Below are 16,585 nucleotides of genomic sequence, written 5' to 3'. Positions count from 1 at the left end.
GTTTGATTTTAATTCTCCTTACACACAAGATAAGGAAATTAACACTTGTATTTGTTAAGCAAATGATCAAGCCAAATTTCTTATAATAATACAAAACTGCACACCATTAAACTAGTCCAGTTTGTTCTAAAACGGTGTAATCTCAAGCGTGCACAAAGCTTTGGCTGGATGGAGACGTTCCTTAAGTGAAAGGGGGGACTTTGGAAAACCGTGTGATCCTTTAATTTAAAACACAGCTACAGGATCCAATTCTATTGATTCTGAAGCTCCCCAATTTTGTGTAAATCATCTCACAAAAATCAAGCAGGTTCAAAAATTCTAGAAAAATTTATTTTGCAACATACTGATAGGTAGTACTTACAATTTTGCCATTACCTTAAATAATAATGAGCAAAAGATTAAGCAAGTGGTTATACACAGAGCTTCTTTTGGCAACATCATAAATTTTGCATGTAAACCAAGGGAAATATTCATGTCCCATGTGATTTTGATGAACAGCTCAAAAGCATAATTAGACCAGGACTTTTCACTATCGCTCTCCCCATCTCGCGCACTTGCTTGCCCACCAAATGTGAAATGTGCGCCTGTTCTCTCAAATGTGATGGTTGTTGAACTTATTTTTAGTGTCATTTGATAAGCTTCCCTGCTCGCAGAGAGACATCCCACTGACCCAGCCACTGGTCATTGTCTATACCAGTTCACATCAAAGCAGGCGCGCTTTGTCAGGTTTCGACTCGAATATCCATTTTGCATTTCATGTACAGTATCGAAAGTGACTGCATCATTCGAGCTTTTTCTCAGCTGCTGCTTTCTTCTCCCCCACAGTGTTTCTGCTCATACTGACATCATTTGGGATTGTCGTCTTGACAAGGCGGTTGGGGGAAAAAAAAATCATTAAATATATTTTCCCTCAATGTTTGGAAAAGGGGATGCAGCAGGATAATATAACTTCATTGTTTGGTTACAAACATGGGTACCTTATTATTTTGCTTTCGAACGCAACCAGTGCAAATATATTTTAAAAATTCAAGCAAAGCTTAAATAGTAATAGGTCATTCAATGTCAAAAAGCATAAAAAAGATGAGCAAAATCTTCACAGGCTGCTGCTTGCTGTTGCCTTTAATTATATTAATTAAACTTTGAAATTCTCATGCAAAGAGAGTTGCTGGCTTGTGACACAGTAAAGTCCTTGGAGATTTGAAGAATGGGGGGGATACCAGCCTACACAACCTTGGGTTGTAACAGCGCCGTTCTATTTTATCTTATTTATTTGTTTAATAGAAGTACGCAGATCAATGAATATGCTTTAATAGGGTGACATGTTACGAGCAACTGAACACAGGATTACAGCGATGGCTAAGCACGAGCTTCTATGTCAGGCCTCAGAGCACCAATGTCTCAATTTCTGCAGAAGATGTTTGGTTATAGGCTGTACTGCTATAAGATAACGCTCTATTAATTTCCTTTCCCAGCACATAATGAAAGAAAGGTGTCTTCAAAAACTAAAGGGCAAAGTCTAGCTGATTCCCATACCTTGGGGCATCCTGTCTACATTTTGTCATGCGTGTGCACTTTTCAGTGAAAAATGACAAGATTTTCAGTCAGACGACTCCCGTAAGGCATTGTAAAGTGGTGAAGTTGGAAAGATCTTGCGATGTGACATCGCCGAAAGGCAATGAACTTATGCACCGGGTAGGCCTGGTGGGATTGCTGCTCCGCCTGTGGCTAATAGGTTCTATTTTGACAATACACTCTGTCTATAAAATGTGATTACCCAAAACAGGATATAACAGTCAGGCTACATTCAGACTGGAAAGAAAGTTCAAAGTGACTTCAAGTGCCAAGGAATCGATGGGATTTCTTTTTGGGAGAGAAGGAAGGGTGGTTAATGTTTGCTTTGTCCCATTGCTGTTGTGCTGTTACTCTGGGCCGACGGTTAGGAGAGAAGCAACTCCTCTGTCAAGTTATCGCTGTACAGTTCTTGATGGATTGAAGGGTAATCTGCATTGTTCTTGCTGCAGTTTTGTGGCGAGTTAGCAAAATGCAATATGACGATGGCATTTGTTCCCCTTTTTTTGTAGAAGATTATTGGTGTCCACTGGAAGTAGAGAATTCTTCACCATTCTTCAGTAGGTGGTACAGGAAATAAAGCAGTTCTAGCTTCATCATTTCTATTGTGCCTATACTCGGCTGAAGTTTATACAGCGGCCCTGTAAAGCAACAGAAAAATAATGGCCATTACCTAATGAGGAAATTTAATGTCAATACATAATTTAACTGCTATTAACATACAATAGAAATGAGAATACTTATCAACATTTGAATGTGCTAATTTCCTGGGTTTTTTTATTCTTTATCTATGGTTGTAATAAATAGTTCAGCCATAGCAAGCAGTATCCTTTACAATGTTTCAGTTTGGATTGAACTCCCATTAGCTAATGTTACTTGTTATTGGGTTTGACTAAGTTGCCATTACTTAACATGGAGCTTCCTGAAGTTAAAAATAATACCATCATGTCCTGGATTGTACCTGTCACTTTTGCTGAATGCTAGAGTTGACATTCCGTTCTGGGTCTCCGTGCCATACAGGTAAACACAATGGCAGGAAAGTAACAGATATGTGTTAGTACTGAAGGTGTCTTTTTGAAGGCCGAGGAGCAAAGCCTTTTACCTCAGAGATTTAGCTTCAGACCCAGCCTAGACTGGATTCCCTGATGGTTAGATCCTGACTGTACTTGAAGCACTCTAAAGAGTAGAATTGGGTTTGTAAATAAAGGGAATCTGGTGAAGGGATGCTGGTCTCTGAGGAACTATTTCAATTGCAAAGTGAACATCAGGGCAGCTCGAGGACTCTAGAGTTTTGTATGAGGCGCTGTAGGCATTAGTGGTAGAGGTAGTGAGGCCATGTTTTTGCATGGGGAAGGGAAGGGAGATGACCAGGGGAACAATTCCCAGAGTCTAAACCTGAAGACTTGGCACAGTACCAAAAGAGGTCCAATGACTTCATGAAGTGTTTAAAACGAATGCATCAACTCATGACATGCATTCACAATGTTGAGACTGTGGGGTGCATTAACCAGGTTTAAAGTATCAATTAGAAAGAATACAGGAGACATCAGAAAGTAGATCACGAGGATGTATAGTAAAGAAGAAAGGGGCGATCTTTTCACATTTTGGCAGGTGGCAAGGTGGCACAGTGGTTAGCACTGCTGCCTCTCAGAACCAGGGACCTGGGTTTGATTCCCAGCTTAGGGCACTGTCTGTGTGGACTCGGCACATCCTCCTTGTTCCTGTATGGATTTCCTCTAGGTGCTCTGGTTTCCTCCCACAGCCCAAAAGACATGCTGGTTAAGTGCGTTGGCCGTGAAAATTCTCCAGTGTACTTGAATAGGTGCTAGAGTGTGGTGATTAAGGGATTTCCATAGTAACCTCAATGTTAATGTAAGCCTACTTGTGACACTAATAAACTTTAAACTTATACTTTAAACTTTTGGAATAGGCAGAAGGAAAATGCCTCTGAATCTGAATCATGGTGCAGCCAATTAGAAGGGTTGAATATCAAGACTGGATTCAAAAAACATAAGAAGATGTCTGTCCATGGGCGGCATGGTGGCACAATGGCACTGCAGCCTCACAGCGCCAGGGACCTAGGTTCAATTCCCAGCTTGGGTCACTGCCTGTGCAGAATTTGTACCTTCTCCCTGTGTCTGCGTGGGTTTCCTCCGGGTGCTCCAGTTTTCTCCCACATTCCAAAAGACGTGCGGGTTAGGTGCATTGGCCGTGCTAAATTAGCGTCAGGGGGACTAGCTAGACTAAATGCATGGGATTATGGGGATAGGTCCCGAGTGAGACTGTGATCAGTGCAGATTCACTGGGCTGAATGGCCTCCTTCTGCACCAAAGGATTCCATGATTCTATGATCTTTAAGTACAAAATGCATTATTTAACAAAGTAGTTTTTGGTTTTATTCAGAGGTTTACAGGCCGGAACTTGGGCTCCCTTGCTTCTTGTGTGGGTGGGTCATGATTTAGAACTTGCCGGTGCCCATTCAAATCAAGCTGGACGCAACTCAATTTTCACCTCCCCACTTCTTACTGATAGCAGTGTTGGGCCATGCAGCTCTGTTACTGCTCCCCATGCTCCTTCTTCGCTCTCCGTGTTGCTTGCAGCTTCTGTGCACTGCAAAGCTCCTGATCATGTGGTCCAGTAAGCCTGCCCTTCTTAAAGGGAGACTGGATCTTAAAGGGATCTTAACGGGATTTTAAAGGGAGACTGGATCTTAAAGGGAAGCTACACAAAAATATTGCTATAATAACCTCAATGAGGTCATTGAGGTTGGCTCTTGGAGTATGAGCGCCCTGATTGAGGTTATGATTGCCTGCCCAACCAGGGAGTTTCATATACGTATATATAGAGGAATGTCAGGGCTCTTGACACTTTGAATTCTGACTGTGCTTGAAGCACTCTAAGGAGTAGAATTGGGTTTGTAAATAAAGGGAATCTGGTAAAGGGTTGCTGGTCTCTGAGGAGTTATTTCAATTGCAAAGTGAACATCAGGGCAGTTCGAGGACTCCAGATTGATGGATGTGGCACTGTAGGCATTAGTGGTAGAGATAGTGAGGCCATGTTTTTGCATGGGGGAGGGAAGGGAGGTGACCAAGGGGCAACTCCCAGAGTCTGGACCTGAAGACTTGGCCACAGTGCCAAAAAAGGACCAATGACCTCATGAAGTGGTTAAAGTGAATGCATCAACTCATGACATGTCCTACCCACTGTAACATCACACTGGGCAATGCACCACACTGCCATCACTCACACATTGGCATTCTCTGACAGGACTCATACCCAGGATCAAGTATTCCACTTCACCCTTACGTACCTACCAATGCTCCAACCTCTCATCCATCTCTCATGGCCTCCACATAACTCCAGCTATTCAACCATGGCAGGCATATCAATTGACCACAGTGTTGCAGAATAACTGGAATTCTGCCCCTCTCTTGCAGAACAAGACACAATGGAAAGGAGCAGAACAGAATTGGAAAGAGAACAGGGACACCTGCATCTCCTGGGCCCGTCATAGGTGTCATGGGTTGCTGCATCTCAGGGCATGCAAAAAGGAAACAACTGGGAACTTACAACTTTCCTTCGCGGCAGACCGATCTAATATTGAACTTAACAAAGGGTAATACCCAGCAAAAGTTGATCGACATTATTTAGACCCTACTCTGAATTTCATAGGTGTGATGTATAGCATGCCCTATTACAATATCTATCAACAAGGCAAGTTACTATTGATTTTGAATTAATTGTGTACTGTGGTTTAAGTCCCATATGAGCTTGGCTAACAGGAATCAACAATGTAACGATCCTTAATTGCCAAGAATTAAGGGGCCTATTTATCTTATCAATTACCGCACAAATAAATCATCAACTAGCACTGATAATTATACCTCCCCATCATAGTAATCTTTTCAAATAGGTAGAATTAAATGAAGACCCAAGTTTCAAGGCTAAGGACTGACCTTTAAGATACAGACCAAAACATCACAGCTGAAAATGACATGCAGGTAAATGTTGTAGCTGTATTCATTATAAACGTGTTCATGATTTTGCTACACAACATACACTGAAAACTTTTCCAGTGAATATCTGGTAAAAAGATGCCAGATACAGACCCTGATCCTACGTACAGAAGCCAGCAAAATTCTGAGATATATTACATGAAAAGGGCTGAGAGGACCACATGAGGTCAGACATCTTAAAGTTAAAGTTTATTTATTAGTCACAAGTAAGGCTTACATTAGCACTGTAATGAAGTTACTGTGAAATTCACCTAGTCGCCACAGTCTGGCGCCTGTTTGGGTCAATGCATCTAATCAGCACGTCTTTCAGACTGTGGGAGAAAACCGGAGAACATGAAGACTCCACACAGACAGTGATGCAATCTAGGAATCGAACTTGGGTCCCTGGCACTGTGAGGAGAGGCTGAATAAACTAGGCTTGTACTCGTTAGAGTTTAGAAGAATGAGGGGAGATCTCATTGAGACGTATAAGATGATGAATGGGATGGATAGGATAGAGGTGGAGAGACTCTTCCCACTCAGAAAGGACAGTAGGACTAGGGGGCACAGCCTCAAGATAAAGGGGGGGCGGTTTAGAACGGAGTTGAGGAGGAACTTCTTCACTCAAAGGGTGGTGAATCTCTGGAATTCTCTGCCCGTTGAAGTGGTGGAGGCTGCCTTGCTAAATATTTTTAAGACACGGGTTGATGGGTTTTTGATAAGCGAGGGGATTAAGGGTTATGGGGAGAGGGCGGGAATGTGGAACTGAGCCACGACAGATCAGCCATGATCTTATTGAATGGCGGGGCAGGCTCGAAGGGCTAGATGGCCTACTCTTGCTCCTATTTCTTATGTTCTTATGTAAGTAGCAGTGCTAATCACTGTGCTATCATGTCGCCCATATTGCATGAAGGGCAGTTCTTCATCCCACAGTAATTCCAGCCACCACCATATTTTGCCTCCTCAGCACATCTGTCCTAGAGGTGGATATGGAAATCAGGAGGCAATCCATCCCTCAGGATACTTGTTAACTCACCAACTTCACATATTATTGAATAATTGTGCCTCACATAGACCAATAATGCTAGCATCTGGCAAAACATCCAACTTTGACAGAGATTGTCAACTTGTTGTACACCCCTCTTGATTTTCTTTTCCATTTATCTCGTAATTTAAATACGTCTCCTGGAACCTCCTTCCTCCTTGAAATAGGCTCCACCAGATCAGAATGAATATTTCAAACTCAAGAGACCCCAGAGGGACCATATTCATCCAACTGCTGTTCATAATTGTACTTAAAGATCTGCTCTACTTACAAGTGAAACTAAACACCAAGATGTTCTCTAATAATATATAATTCAGCACTTCCTATATCGCAGTGCTAACGAATGCCATGGAGCAGGATCAGCAATGTGTTACAAAGAGGGAGGACTGCCTTCTCAGGATGTAGGGAAAACACAAACTATTGGCAATGAAAGGTAGCCACCATCAAACCAATCTCCCATTATCACAGATCCTGACAGGAAAACTAAACAAATGTATATGAGTGAAAAAATAGTGCATGAATATTACTACAAAGTTATAGCACGGAACATGCATAAAAATTAGGGACTATTGCAATTGCAAAAAAACTTCAAAAATCACTGTAATGACAGAGTAATATTAATAGCATATAGCAGGGAAAAGATTAGATGGGAAAATGTCATTGTTATGCAAATAAGCATGTGTAAGAGAATGAATGTAGAGTTGGAAAGAATTTCCAACAGACAAATCATTTTCCCAAATCTTGCCACTCTTACATTTAAAGGAAAAATTCACAATGCATTCAAGAAAAAGATAGATTTTTTTAAAAAGATTTTAACGGCATCAAGGGATATGAGGAGAAAGCAAAAACATGGCATTGAGATAGAGGATCAGCCATGGTCTTATGGAATGGAGGAGCAGACTTGAAGGACTGAATGGCCTGCTCCTGCTCTCTATATTTCTTACATAATAAAAGAACACTGCAATGCAACAGGTTGATGAATCAATAACTGCAACTTTCACATGTACTGGACAATATAAAAACTCATATCCAATGACACTACTATACAGAAAAGTCAACCTATAACATAAGAATATTAAATATATGGGAACAACATACATAGGAACTTCATTTGGTACAAGGCAGAGAGTCAGCATGTTATATGTTATGGGAAGAGAAACTTGGTAGCTCTGCTTTCAAATGAAGGCTGCTAGAGCATCAAGATCATACTTAGCACTTATTTACATCCTTGGGTAATACTAGGAGTTGGACTGGAGAGTGTAGAGGGGTTCTACATTCAGGCCTGAAATTTTGCAATTACAGGGAGCGTATCTTGCTTAGCCAATATTACGCTGGAGCCCAAATTCTGGAATTTACTGTCTCTGAAACTAGCACCTTCAGGGAGTAATGTAGTTTATAATTTTTACATTCATGGAGGTAGCTGCACATGTAACAGTGCCGCTGACTTCAAACAGATTCAATTTTCATAGTGACAGGTTCAAAACACAATTAGTGGACTTCGTATTTTTCAAGAGAATGTACCAGAGTTCTCTGAGAGTGCTTACGTGCCCTTTGGGGTGGTTAAATGTGGACATGAATGTGTCTGAAAAGTGGATAAACTCATTGGAATTGTCAAGCTAGCAAGATATTTAAATCTCCTGGCCTTTAAGTTGAAAAATAACAGCCTGCTTTATTTAAATAAAGTGCTTGCAAACTCACTCTGTTGACATAGGCCCGAGGGCTTTCAAAGAACAAAGAACAACACAGCACGGGAAACAGGTCCTTCGGCCCAATGAGCCTGCGCTGCCATTTTAACATTATGAGTCCCCTCTCCACCCATGACCCTTGTCTATGCTTCCAGCATTCCACATTGAGGGAAGACTAATTTAGGGACAATTTGTTACACCAATCAGCCTAACAGCACATCTTTGGGGTGTGGAAGGAAACCGGAGCACCCGGAGAAAACCCATGCAAGCACGGGGAGAATGCGCAAACTCCCACAGACACCGGCCCAAATCCATGTATCTGCACTGCAAACAGTGATAGTCACTGAGCTGTTGTGTTGCCCAGCATCTGGTCCAGTTTAAGCATACACTAATGACATGAAGTACTAGGCTACATCCAAGAGCAGCCCTCGTACGACCCATCGCGTGTATGCCCCTCGTTAGACAACAAGGCGGACCGAAGCACCTGTGGATTAAAAGAGAAAAACATCAATACCATGTACATCCTTATACAAACATTCAAGGGAATCCCCAGAAGCTCAAAAGTAAAACAAGTGAGCCAGAAAATATGTTGGAAGGTCCATAGGAATCAATTGATTCCCAGGGACGTCCCAAGGCTCCTGAACCTTATTTAAAACAGTGTCCTATATCCCTCCATCTCATCCCACTCATGTGCCTGTCTAAGTAACTCTTAAACAACTCCAGTGTCCCTGCCTCCTCCACCTTGCTTGGCAGAGCCCACCACCTTGCTTGGGTGCCACCTTAGCATGGCTTTCATTATAGGATCTGTGCTGTATGACTGATTCTGCAACCTATCATTATCATAATAGGATGCTTGTCAGTTTACAGTTTGATTGACAGCTCCAACTGGTCATAAAGTCTTTGTTGTGGGATTATGAATACAAATGCTAACATTTAAAAGAAATTAGATAGTTTAAGGAGTTCTAATATAGAGAATGATTTTTATCAGTGAGAGCTTTTTTTTAATATCGAAGCAATCAATGGATACTTGGAACCTTTTTTTAAATCTCAGCATGTGTCCTGAAATCTACCCATGGTGGATACTAAATAAAGTGGCATAAATTATGCAAGTGCAAAGGGTGAGCTTGGAAGGCATAAGTTGTCATAAGTTAGCAGAACGGCTATAAAGGGTCATGGGGTGGCTAAAGGGGCATGGTGATATGATGGGCCATGGGATGATTCAAGAGATGTAGATTGGCATGAGGCTATGAATGCTGCATTGGCATGAATAGGGTATGTGGAGGCTATGAGGGATGATGGGTAAGGGCCAAAGGGCACTGCCTGGCCCTGTTGCTGACCACCCTGGGGGCTTCAAATAGCCTCCAAACCTGACCGCCGCAAACGAGGCGATCACATCTGGTCCCTTTTGGTGGGGAAAATGTGACTCTTGCTAGGGAGAACCTCGGCCGGTGAGGTGGAAAAGGTACATGAGTCTAGACAATAACATCTGGGACTTGTTAAGGACATGTTCATGTTATTAATATTTAATTTGGCTTCATGTCCTTTCTGGGCACAAAGCCAATTTCAACGGCAAAACAGGGCCAGTATAGCTGGAGGAGGTGAAAAATTGGGGCGCAAACCTGATTTTTCGCCTCCCACTCGATCTTACCACCTCACCTCGCTCAGGGTGTGCATGAATGTCAAGAGGCTCACATCACAGGTCTGGCAAGAAAGTAAAAAGAAATTCAATGACCTCATCAAAGATGCGACGGTATGACTCCCATTGAGAGCTTTATTAGAAGTATTCAGGCTTTGACCTGATGGTCTCCATGAAAGAGTGCAGAAATTAAAGGTTGAAGGCATTATAACTGCCAAACTGCATATAATAGCACATTAATTGTATCTTCAGAAAGTAGAAGCCCTTCAATGCATGAGTACTCTAGTGTCCTGTGCTGGGCTGCCTGTATGCAATTGAAGATGTCCTATTGGTGAGGGAAGGCTACAATCCGGACCAAACACTGAGTTTTATCTATCCGTTTTGCAGCCTCCATAGGAAATAAGATGAAGTTAATGACACTGGTGAACAGTGCACCTAGCTCCTGCTTCATGCAGGCATGCACAGTAGATGGACCCATTCTGAAATTGCTTCCTCCTTCCAGCTACCAAGGCACCCCAATCACTGCAACCAGAGAGTCAATCAGAGGTTTAACAAAAACCGACAGTCAAAATTGCACTGACAACTCAGCCTGATCCATCTCTGGAAAATTTAATAAATGGTACATCAACCAGCAGTAGCAGGACGGCAGAAGTCAAACTGGAGAATCCCTTTACATAATGTTAGAAATAACACCCTGTCAACTGATCCTGGATTTGCTGGGGAACTGGTGATTACCATACTAATGTTGTTCAAAATGATATTTGAATCCTGAAATAAGAACAAGACACTTATTTATGCCAACTAAGTTGGCACCTGGTGATCTCGGACATGTTTACTGGATACCTCACAAGAGACCGGATGGTCTTGGGAGTCCTTCTGGCACACACAGAGACCACAATCCAGTTTCCAGGGTCCTAATGTCTGTTTATCCAGCATTAAAGAGGTGAGCACCTATCAAAAACTGTCTCCATGCTGTTCCCTCCAGTGCCCTAGCAATTTCTTCAGTTGAAAAACAGAATCATTTAAGACGAACAAACCTCTTCTTAGAGCAACTGGGGGTGAGACAATTAATCCAGGCCCACATCATCCACTTCCCAGGAATAAATAAAAAAAACATTTTTAACAGTGTTTACAGGCAACTGTAAATCAATCAAGGGTGGATGACAAAACCTCAAGCCTGTCCCACTGTTCTGTACTGGCACGGGTTAGTGAGGAAATGTCATGGTTAAACAGTGACTGCTACTGCTTCAACTCAGCAGCCAGTTAACAAGAGATCACGTGCACAATCTTCACTGAAATACTTATGATGCAACGGAAAAACTGGACAGAATAACATACTGAACCTGAAACTCATCAGCAGGGCTTGGAAAAGGCAGAAAGGGTTGTGGGCAGAGTAAGATTTCTACCTGCCCATTGATGATTCCTCTGAACTCCTCAGAAATCCTGGAGCTAGGCTGTTTTAAATCAATTGGGTAGGCAACATGCTGTTTGCAAATTTCAAACAAATTGTATTATGATACAGCTGTTCATTTGTGGATGAGTATGTTATCAGTCAACACTGAAATGATGGAAACTTCCAACAAGATATTAAAGGCTTTCTGCCATTCTGGCTGTCAGTACACAGGAAACTGATCTCACAATCCTTGCAAGTTCAGGGCTAATTTGCACAAAATGAAGCATATGTTGACCAAATACCAAGCACACATGCAAAATCCAGGACAAAATGCAACAGGGATAATGAATCATCAGATGCTTGTAGTGGTTCAAGATGGCAGCTCACCACTAACCTCTCCAGGGCAATGAGGGACGGGCAGCAAATTGCCAGACATTCCGTGATCATTTTTTTAAAAATATAGACTAAAAGTGATCCTCAGGTCTTCAATATACAGGTCACAAATCTCAATCACTATGTCCTTACCGAGACTCAGGCTCTACTTTTCCATCAGTACTAGACAGTAATGCAATAATCCACTGCTAGGTATGATCCTGCTGTGGTTCATTATCCCCTTTATTCACTTCATACTCACTTTTGCTACAATTAGCAAAAGGAGGAAACTGAAGAGCGGCACAGTGGTTAGCACTGTTGCTCACAGCGCCAGGTTGATTCCGGCTTGGGTCACTGTCTGTGTGGAGTTTGCACATTTTCCATGTCTGCATGGGTTTCCTTTGGGTGCTCCAGTTTCCTCCTACAGCCCAAAGATGTGTGGGTTAGGTGAATTGGCCATATTAAATTGACCCTAGTGTCAGGAGGACTAGTTAGGGCAAATGCATGGGGTTATGGGGATAGGGGCTGGGTGAGATTGTGATCAATGCAGACTCAATGGGCCAAATGGCCTCTTTCTGCACTGTAGGGATTCTATGGTAAACTTCCATGTTGCTTTCCCAGATCCTGTTCCTTGCCTTTGATCACAATCATGTCCATATGATTGTTGGAAATCTCCTATAGTGTTAATTGCTTCATTTATAATCCTCTATTTGTTTGCCTCTGTTATCCCAAAACCAGATCCGGAGTTAAACACTCATCTATTGATGGGCATCTGCAGTGTGAACTCCTCACTAATAACACTTAGCCAATTCAACTGGACTTTTCTTTCCAGCAACATTTTTACTCCTGGTTTTGAAAGACACTCAGAGCAGCACTCAACAAGGTCGATTAATGTGTTATAAAAACAAAAAATGTGGGAAATAGTCTGAAGGTCAGGCAACATCTGTGGAGAGGGTAACAGAGTTAATGTTTCAGGTCAATGACTTCTCACTAGTTTAGGTACTAGTGTTTTTTCCCAACATGTCACTATTTTTCACTCATATCTTTTTTGGCTAATGTTTATAACTTGAGAATTGCCAGATCCTTACTTCTGAACAGATGCATCTGCAGAACTGAGCAAAATTTCCTTTATTTATTCATATTCACTCCAACACGGTTTTCTATGATTAACTAAAGAAAGAAAATCTATCACCATGTTGTCGATGCAGGAAGGATGTTCCCAATGGAGGGGGTGCCCAGATCCAGGGGTCACTGTCTAATACAGGGTAAACCTTAAGGACTGAGATGAGGAGAAATTTCTTCAACCAGAGAATGGTAAGCATATGGAATATGCTACCACCGAACAAAGGTGAGGCCAAAACATACGTTTTCAAGAAAGAATTAGATACAGCTTTTGGGGCGAAGGTCTTACTCCAGCTCCTAATTCACGTGTTTGTTTGTTCATAGTTAAAGAAAAATACAAAATGCTCAACCAAAAATACATTCCACTGAAAAACTCAGTTGGAAAGGTCTGTCTGTGGCTCTTTAAAGAGTCTGAGCACAGTATTCGGTAAAATAACAGGCTTACAATGTTGCAAAGAATAAAAGCAAGTCTGAGAATTAGGAGTGTTTAAGAAACAAGCAAAGGACCACCAAAAGCATGACTAAAAGGGAAGAAATCAAATGTGAGAGTAAACTAACCAGGAAAATAAAAACAGATAAAGGAGAACCATTAGATGCTACACAAAAAGGTTAATACACAAGAGCTCATGGAGCTGGGGATAATACATTAGCTTTGATTTTGATAGAGAATTGGTTATTGGTCGGGAAGTAGTGAGTAGGGATAAAGGGAACATTTTCAAGTTGGCAGCCTGTGTCTGTTGTATTGCAAGGATCAGTACTGGGGCCTCAGCTATTTACAAAGAAACAGAAAGCAACGTATCTGACAATGCTCGTTGACACTACAAAGCTAGGTGGAATGTAAACTATGAGGAGGACACAAAGAGACTGCAAAAAAGGTATAGACAAGTTAAGTGAGTGGGCAAAAAGTTGGCAGATGGGGTATAATTATTAGTTTTGGTTCTAAGAATAAAAATGTTATAATTCTTAAAATTTGTAAACGTTAATGTTCAGAAAGACTTTTGCACACTCTTACAAAACTCGTATACAGGTAGACCAAGAATTACAAAAGTAAATTTTATGTTGGTCTTTATTTCAAGGAGATTAGAGTACAAGAATAAAGAATAGTTGCTACAATTTTACCAGGCTTTGATGAAACTGCAATAGTGTGTGTAAGTTTGTTCTACATACTGAAAGGAAGAATGTAGTGTAGTGTGGAGGTAGTGTAACCAAGGTTCACTAGATTGGTCCTTGGGATGAGAAGTTGTTCTTTGAGGAGAGATGACCTCGTGAGACATTCCAAATTATGAAGGGGCTTGAAGGATAAATTCGAAGAGGTTGTTTCCCGCCCCTGGGGAATGTAAAACACAGGGGCACTTTCAGGGCAGCCGATCTTTCAAAACTGGGATGAGTAGATCTTTTTCACTTAAAGAGTTGTAAATCTTTGGAATTGTCTACCCCAGAGAAAGTGGAGTTGTAACTGAAGATCAGCTAAATTGTACGGAATGATGGAGCAGGCTTGATGGACCACATGGTCTACTGCTGTTCCTATTTTTATGAAACATAACTAAGAAACTATAACGCATGTTATGGTTTTCCACTTAACTTGTGTTACCATTGAGGGGATGAGAAATAAGGTGGTGGCCACACAGTGCACATCAAGCATCTGTTCCCCAGAAAATGCAGTAAAAATTATGAGGCCAACCAGTGTGTCAACTGTTCATATTATTGGCCCCAAAATGTTCCTTTTGTACCTTGCAGATAGGGATGTAAAGTGTATTTTTTTATGTGATGCAAATACAATGGATTAGCTTGACAAATGGGGGGGAGGGCTTTAGTTTTTTTCCTTCTGAAGTAGATTATTTAAATTATGGAATGATCAAATCTGCTTACTGCAGTCATGTATTGATTGTGACTTTCATTCAATGCAAACATTTCAAGTAAATTCAGGAGAGTTCCTATCAGGGAGATATGATAAACAATCATTTTTAAAAAAATGAACAAAGCCTTGTGTTGGATGGATGACTGCGACAGAAGTTTCTTGGTACATCTGCAAGGGAAGACAGGATGTGGCTTTTAATTGAATTAGTGTTATCCCTGCCAGAAGTTTATTAACCTTTTCTTGTCTGCTAATAGATTTGGCAATAAACCTCCTTCAAAATTACTGAGACAATTCATTTTTGCGCTCTAAATGTTTCATTTTATAAGGACTCCCATCAGTGTGCAGCAGCGAGAACTAAAAGTAAAATTATTGGATTTTTTTGCAGGGTACAAGCCTCCCCTTTTTTCTGATGGTAGATAACTGGAAGATACTAGGTGCAGATGTTTCCTGTTTGATGGACTGCTGCAATGTTTAACTGCTCCTCCCTGCAAATGTACTTTGCGGCCATGTATCAGCTCTGAGCACAGGCCCTTGCTGTTTCAAACCTATTTTCAGATAGCAGCCAGTAGATTGGCCATGGCTACCTCACAGAAGGTACAGCAGGCACAGATGGCACTAATGCATGAATGCGATCGACGCAGACTTTTAGCAGAGGGAGACCAGATCCAACAGGTTCCAAATGGCTGCAGTGCACGCACTCTTTCCAAGGATTACCAAGGTTAAAAAAAAATTATAAACCCCGAATTCTGTCTAGGGGAGGAAAAAAATAATTGACCACGTTATGAATTCATTGCTAAAGTATTTTTCAGCACATAAAAGATGGCATTCAGTATTCAAATCAAGATCTATGTACCAAGTTGTTGATCTTCATGTGTAGAATCCAAATCTGACCTTATGCTGCAAGAATGCATTTACTTACAAACTGGATTCATTTTTAAATGTTATGCATTGATAGAATCTGATCACCAGTCTACATGACATGCATTTACAGCACTCAAACACCACAGCCGATCTTGCAAAAAAGGCTCCTTTTAAATCAGTGTATGGATCCACTGTTCCTCTTTGCAGTTATTTTCCTCCCTTTTCTGAAACACTCTGGGACTATTCCACACATGACCTTTTCCCCATACATGTATATATGACCTTGATCAATGAATGGAGCATTATCTGTCTGCACTTGCAAATGAAAATTAGAAGGATGGAAGCAGGAACTCACAAAGAGGCAGAGACAGAATAAGTGAGTTGGCAAAACTATTGCAGCTGGAGTTCAACATGGTGAAGTATGAGATCATCCACTTTGGATCCAAGAAAGACTTAATTGAATAATTTCTCAGTGGTGAGAGACAGGGAGCTATGGTTCAGCAAAGCAATTTAAATGTACAAATTATTGGAAACCCATGTACATTTACAGGAAGTCATCAAACAGGTGAATGCTATGTTGATGCTAGTGAGACCAGGGAAGGATTTTTTCACACAAGAGGTAGTAAAAAGCTGGAACACACTCTTCCAAAAGAGCTGTGGATTCTGGGTCAATTGAAATTTTTAGGGCAGTTATCAATTGAGTTTTGTTAGGTAAGAGTGTAAGGGGAGATAGTCAAAGGCTCGTAAATGGACTTCAGGCACAGGTCAGCTGTGAAGTGACAGAATAGCATGAAAGGTTCAAAGAGACTGAGTGACCTATACATGTTCAGATGTGATGACATAGAATGTCAATGGTTTATTGAGCCATGTATAGGAGGGAATGTTTGCTGCCCATTTGCCTTTGATGTGTCATGCTGATTTCAGATGTGCTAGCCTATCTTCACGGGAGATCCATGCAGTGTGGGTTATCCTGGTTCTAAATACAAGCTGCAGGATCTGTGCATGATATAATAAAATAAGACCAAATGGCTTTTGTGTTAGATGTGCAA

At 41.4% G+C, this 16,585-nt stretch overlaps 1 protein-coding gene across 1 annotated transcript in view; it reads right to left on the bottom strand.

Annotated features, from left to right (window-relative positions):
- Positions 1-308: 308 nt before the first annotated feature.
- Positions 309-16,585, bottom strand: part of antxr2a (ANTXR cell adhesion molecule 2a) — a 198,644-nt gene continuing 182,367 nt past the window's right edge. Inside the window, exon 17 of the mRNA XM_080191187.1 lies at positions 309-2,210. Within this exon, the coding sequence (XP_080047313.1) occupies positions 2,181-2,210 (30 nt within the window). The 3' untranslated portion in view covers positions 309-2,180. The remainder of the gene's footprint in view (positions 2,211-16,585) is intronic.

Source organism: Carcharhinus amblyrhynchos, chromosome 1 (assembly GCF_965287045.1).
Source record: "Carcharhinus amblyrhynchos chromosome 1, sCarAmb.v2.hapA, whole genome shotgun sequence".
In the NCBI taxonomy this organism is placed as follows: domain Eukaryota; kingdom Metazoa; phylum Chordata; class Chondrichthyes; order Carcharhiniformes; family Carcharhinidae; genus Carcharhinus; species Carcharhinus amblyrhynchos.
The sequence above is the reverse complement of the archived record's forward strand: the minus strand, read 5'-3'. Positions and strand labels throughout refer to the sequence as shown.